This window comes from Grammomys surdaster, unplaced genomic scaffold, assembly GCF_004785775.1.
Source record: "Grammomys surdaster isolate TR1022 unplaced genomic scaffold, NIH_TR_1.0 354, whole genome shotgun sequence".
Taxonomy (NCBI): domain Eukaryota; kingdom Metazoa; phylum Chordata; class Mammalia; order Rodentia; family Muridae; genus Grammomys; species Grammomys surdaster.
The window spans coordinates 1,036,147-1,041,105 of NW_021604773.1; the positions used below are offsets into that span (position 1 = coordinate 1,036,147).

The 4,959-nt window shown below is 54.6% G+C and overlaps 1 protein-coding gene across 5 annotated transcripts; it reads left to right on the forward strand.

Annotated features, from left to right (window-relative positions):
• The first annotated feature begins 261 nt into the window (after nt 1-261).
• Gng8 (G protein subunit gamma 8) lies at nt 262-4,744 on the forward strand. 5 transcript variants are annotated; one of them, XM_028779529.1, is made up of 5 exons: nt 262-359; nt 486-2,760; nt 3,800-3,910; nt 4,117-4,278; nt 4,493-4,744. In XM_028779529.1, exons 2-4 carry the CDS (start codon nt 2,443-2,445, stop codon nt 4,243-4,245), a joined length of 558 nt encoding a protein of 185 aa, XP_028635362.1. In that variant the 5' UTR covers nt 262-359; nt 486-2,442; the 3' UTR covers nt 4,246-4,278; nt 4,493-4,744. The 5 variants fall into 5 exon arrangements, with proteins under 5 accessions (XP_028635362.1, XP_028635363.1, XP_028635365.1 ...); XM_028779530.1 differs by lacking the exon at nt 262-359 and having other exon boundaries at nt 452-1,195; nt 2,096-2,760; XM_028779532.1 differs by lacking the exon at nt 262-359 and having other exon boundaries at nt 452-1,195.
• The last annotated feature ends 215 nt before the right edge of the window (nt 4,745-4,959 follow it).

Sequence of the window (4,959 nt, forward strand, 5' to 3'; positions counted from 1 at the left end):
CGGGCCCTGGCACGTCCGGCGCGCCTGATCCTTTCCAGATGTGGGCCGTGTTCTCCTTCCAACCTGGCCCTGTGAGCCCACGAGGGAGGGGGCAGGGAGCCAGAGTTCCATACTCCCAACTCCAAAAAGCTATCAGGGTGGCTCTGGCTTTTCATCCCAGCTCCCTTGGAATGGCTGATGCAGGAGGGTCGCAAGTTCAAAGCCTGCCTTGGCCACAGAGAAAGTTCAAGACCAGTCTGGCGCAACTATAGAAGACTGTCTCAAAATGAAAGTAAAAAGAGGGCCGTGGGATGCAGCTCAGTGGTAGAAAGCTTGCTTAGCACATGTGAGGCTTTGGATCTTATCCCCAGTACTGGCAGGTGGGAATTATCAAAAGCTAGTATCTTTTCCTCACTAGTTTGGCTTCCCAGGCCAGGCTCTGAAAACCGAATTAGGGTTGAGCTGTCTGCAAAAGAAACGCCTCTCCTTACTCTACCTCTTCCCAGGATTCCAGCATCCCAGAGCCCAGAATGAAAAGGAACGTCAGACTCCGCCTGCACATCCCTACAGGCCACGCCCCATCCAACACACCCCACAAAGCCTCGCCCTTGACTACACCCACAGCACGCTCTCTCCCTATAGGCACAGCCGCCGCCGTGTGGTCCTGCGGGGAAGGCGCCCTCTGTCTCTCTTGTCTTTTGGCCGGCTTGACCCGGTCTCTGAGAGTCTGTCTCCAAGTCTCAATCTGTGTATCTGTCTCCTGTGACCTTTCCTTGGGTACATCCCATCTATCCTGAGTCTCTCTCCGAACTTAGTTCTCCTGTTTCTCTCTGCACTTCTCACCTCTCTCTGAAGTTCTCGGTCCCATTTTCCGTCCTCTTCACTCTGATCCTTCACTTCTTTCACGTTCCTAGGAAGCCATCTCCCTCTCTTATCTTTCTCGGGTCCCTCAGATCTCCAGTTTCTATCTTCTGCAGAGCGGATGAGGACACCTAGTCTTCGCTGCTTCTGCTTGCGCTCCTCCAGCGACTTCGGCTCACGGGCGCCCCCACGTGGCCATCATGGAGGCCTTGATGGCGGCGAGGGTGAGCGCCCAAACCTGCGATGTTGTGGTGTCGCACGCGACATCCAGAGGTGATACGACCCACGCCAATGTGAGGGCACGCCTCAGAGGTGGTGTGGGACGCCAGGAGATGACGTGGGACTGTGTGACAAGGTGAGATTAGGAATGACGAGAAGGGATTGCGTGGGACTGTCAGAGTAGGTGTGATGTGTGTCTGACCATGTGACACTTTGAGTTTATCCGTGAGACTGTGGGCCACTGTGTATGGCATCGGATCTGAGGGAGGAACTCAGATCCTCCGAAGAGTGTTCGTAAATAAGTCTGACCATATGTAAGGGAGGCCACACGTGTTTCAGGAGCAGAGTGAGTCAGAGGAAGCTGGGGTACCCAAGTGATGGAATTAGTCAGTAATGCAAGAGGGAGGTTGGGGCGAGGGACCCAGTGTGGCCAACTGTGTGGGTGTGAGACAGTGTGTCTGCCACACTGGTGAGTCCTGAGAAACTGGGTGACCACATGTGACGCTGAGAGATTGACTTGCGTTTGTCACTGCCAGTGCAAAGGTGTGTGATTGTTCCGGGTGGCAGAGGTGAGGGTACAGGGTCTTCGAGACAGAATGCTGAATGTGAAAGAGAGAGACGGTATGTGAGCATGACAAGCGTTTGTGGTACAGACTGTGAGGCCCAACAAAGGCTATGTCCACAACGGTGTGTGTGTGTGTGTGTGTGTGTGTAAAACACCATGCTATCGAATGTCAACAATGTATGACACCAAAAGACTGTGCCACTATGACAGCAATGACATAGGTCACTGTAGGGGGAGGCAGAACATGAGCCACTGTGTATCAGGAAATTGACCAGGAGTAAATGTGACCGCACAAAGGCACCCCTGGAAAGAAAGCCACCTGGTTCCGTGTCACACTAGGCAATGGAGCCCTTGGCAGAGAGGCTGAGTCAGTGTGTAGATGTGTGAGACCGGGGGACAGTGTGAGTGAGAACTTCAGGAGAAGCTGAAACTGCACTTGTAGGTAACAATGTATACATTTGACTCTCTAAGATAGGTGCCTGACTGTGCAGTGATGCCAGCTCTGCAGTGAGAAATCATGAGTGACAGCAGTGGGCAGGTATATTGAGACCTTTGTCATTGTGTGTTGGGTTAAGCACGGGGGGGGGGCATTACTCAATGACCCAGCAAAGTAGGGTGCACCCCTATGTGAGTGACTTTTGAGTGTGTCTGTGTGCTGTGAGAGGGTCACTGTGATGGGCTGAGGCTGCTAGTTTGAAGGCCTGGGAAGGAATGAGAGGCCCCATGAGAAGAGGAGAGGCTGTGTGCGAGTGCGAGCATATACACACCTGCAGGGCCCATCTTTTAGTGCAAGTGTGACAGAGACTCCAAAGAAAGACATGCTGGAAACAGGGATGACTGAAGAACAGAGACAGAGAGAGAGACAGAGAGAGAGAGAGAGAGAGAGAGAGACAGAGACAGAGAGAGAGACAGAGAGAAAGGAGGAGGAGGAGGAAGACAACGATGATGAGAAGATACTTTATTGCAAGGAGAGGACTCAGACAGACCCAGGGCATGGAGACAGGTGGTGCCTAGGAGGAGAAGGCGGTCCTGAAGGGCTGCACCCCAGGGGAGGGGGCGGGGCTGGGAAGGGGACCAGCCTCTGCCTCTGTCAGCCTCTGTCACCCGCCAGCCATCCCAGCCCTGAGCTGCAACAGGTAGGCAGGAGGCTCCTGTCCGGGTCCCAGTAGCTGCGGAGATGGCCACTATCTGTCCATGTGGGATTGAATGAGTGCATGGGTGAATGAGAGAATCAATGACTTTATACTTCCGTGTGCCTCCATCTTCCCCTCTGTCCTCTCCTTCTGTTTGTGCCTCCCAATCTCTCTCCTCTTTCCTTGCTCCGTTTCCTTTCTAACCCTGCCATGTCCCCCTCTGTCCAGGTCTCTCCCCTCCCAGGTCGGTCTCCCTGTCTCCTCCGTTCCTGCTCCGTCTGTAGCTCCCTCTACTCCTCCCTTTTTGTTCCCCTCCCCCTGTCCTCTTCCTAATCATCTCTCCCCAGTATCTCTATCTCCATCCTCAGACTATTTTCCTTCTTTATGCCTGTCATTTCTATCTGTCCCTCCCTTGGCTTTTTCACTTGTCACCCTCTGCCCCTCCGCATGGCTGGCTGGGTTGCCTTGCCCCAACCCTCTCCCCTGCCTGCTAATGAGCAGAGGAGCCTTTGAGGCAGCCAGGGCTGGGGAGGGGGTGAGTCCCTGAGGGTGGCAGAGGGGGCAGCTGCTGCTGAGGCCCTAATGAGGCCTCCTCTGTGCCCCTCCCGCGGAGATCTTAATTCTCAGCTCTCCCTGGAGTCGCTGCTAATTGGCCTGGGGAAGGGCCCCCCTTCTTGGCTCAGGCTCTATCCCCCAGGGGGTCAGGGCACCTGGATCAGTAGATTCTGATCAAGCACCTGTGGCCCTGTCCTTCTGGCCCTCCCCCCTCCGCCTGCCTCTCAGCCTCCCATCCTGTGCATCCGTCCCTCCTTCCTTCCCCAGGCCCTCTGCTCTTCCTCCAGCTGCCTCTTGCATACCTCCATCAGGGCACCCCTCCATCCTCCTGTCTTCTTGAGTCGTCACGCTTTTCCTCTACCTGTCTCTGGGATCCCATTCACTCATAGTCCCAACCACTTCTTCTGTCTCTGGGTCACACCACCCCTTCTCACTACTCCCCGGGGGGATCCAGAGTGATCCAGCCGCCAGTCCACACTCCTGCCAGGCGTTTAACCCCTTTCCTGCTGCAGCCATGTCCAACAACATGGCCAAGATCGCTGAGGCCCGCAAGACGGTGGAGCAGCTGAAGCTGGAGGTGAACATCGATCGCATGAAGGTGCACAGACCGATGGGGAAACAGGTTGAGGGTCTGCTTTAGGCTCCGTTGAGGGCCGAGCCTGGAGCTGAGGCGGGATGGGAAGGTGGGGCTCGGGTCGGGGGCGTGACCAGTAGGGGCGTGGCCAGGACACGGGGCGGGGATTTGGACGCTCGCCAGGGACCAAGCCTGGGCGGGTCAACTGTAGCTCTATCTCTCGCCTGCAGGTGTCGCAGGCAGCCGCCGAGCTTTTGGCTTTCTGCGAGACGCACGCTAAGGATGACCCATTGGTGACTCCTGTCCCCGCCGCCGAGAATCCTTTCCGCGACAAGCGACTGTTTTGCACTCTGCTCTGAGCCCTCAAGATAGCTCTATCCTCCCCCGCAGAAGTATGAATCCAATAAACTTGGTGACTTGGTGGTGCCTGCACTTTAGGGGAAAACGAGACACGGGCAGAACGTGGGGTCCATTTGGGGGCGGGGAGGCTGCATCCGTCTCTTCTCTTTCTTTCTGAGAGTATGTGGAGAGCTGTGTGGATGTGTGCAGCCCCGCACGAGATGAGTACGTAATGTCACCTGCTTATTGTTTTCATTTTCCCATCAGCTTAAGAACACCTACATGATAGCCATTTCACTGCTGTTGGAACTGAAGGTCCCCTTCTCAGTTACACAGCTGAGAGGTCCTGACTGAGGCACCAATTTCAAGCTCCCTGGAGACTCACGTCTTCCATTCCCTCCTGGGCGTGATGTAAGCGCCTCCCTGCTCATCCCCTGAAGAAGCCATCCAGGTTTCACACCGTGTTGCCCATACCTCTGGCTTATTTTGAAAACAAAATTTTTTGATGATTTCTTTTTATTTTTTTATGTGTATTGGTGTTTTGCTTCCAGGTATGTCTGTGTGAGGGTGTCAGATCCCCCGGATAACTGGAGTTACAGACAGCTGTGAGCTGTCACATGGTTGCTGGGAATTGAACCAGGGTCCTCTGGAAGAGCAGCAGATGCTCTTAACCTCTAAGCCATCTCTCCAGCCCTGATTCAGTTTACTTTAAATTATGAATATGTATGTTTGTG

Coding starts and splice junctions, on each gene's coding strand:
- Gng8 (XM_028779529.1), top strand. CDS start 2,443: ATGCTGGAAACAGGGATGACTGAAGAACAGAGACAGAGAGAGAGACAG. Junction 2,761..3,799: donor CCAGCCCTGAGCTGCAACAG/GTAGGCAGGAGG, acceptor CACTCCTGCCAG/GCGTTTAACCCCTTTCCTGC. Junction 3,911..4,116: donor TGAACATCGATCGCATGAAG/GTGCACAGACCG, acceptor TCTCGCCTGCAG/GTGTCGCAGGCAGCCGCCGA.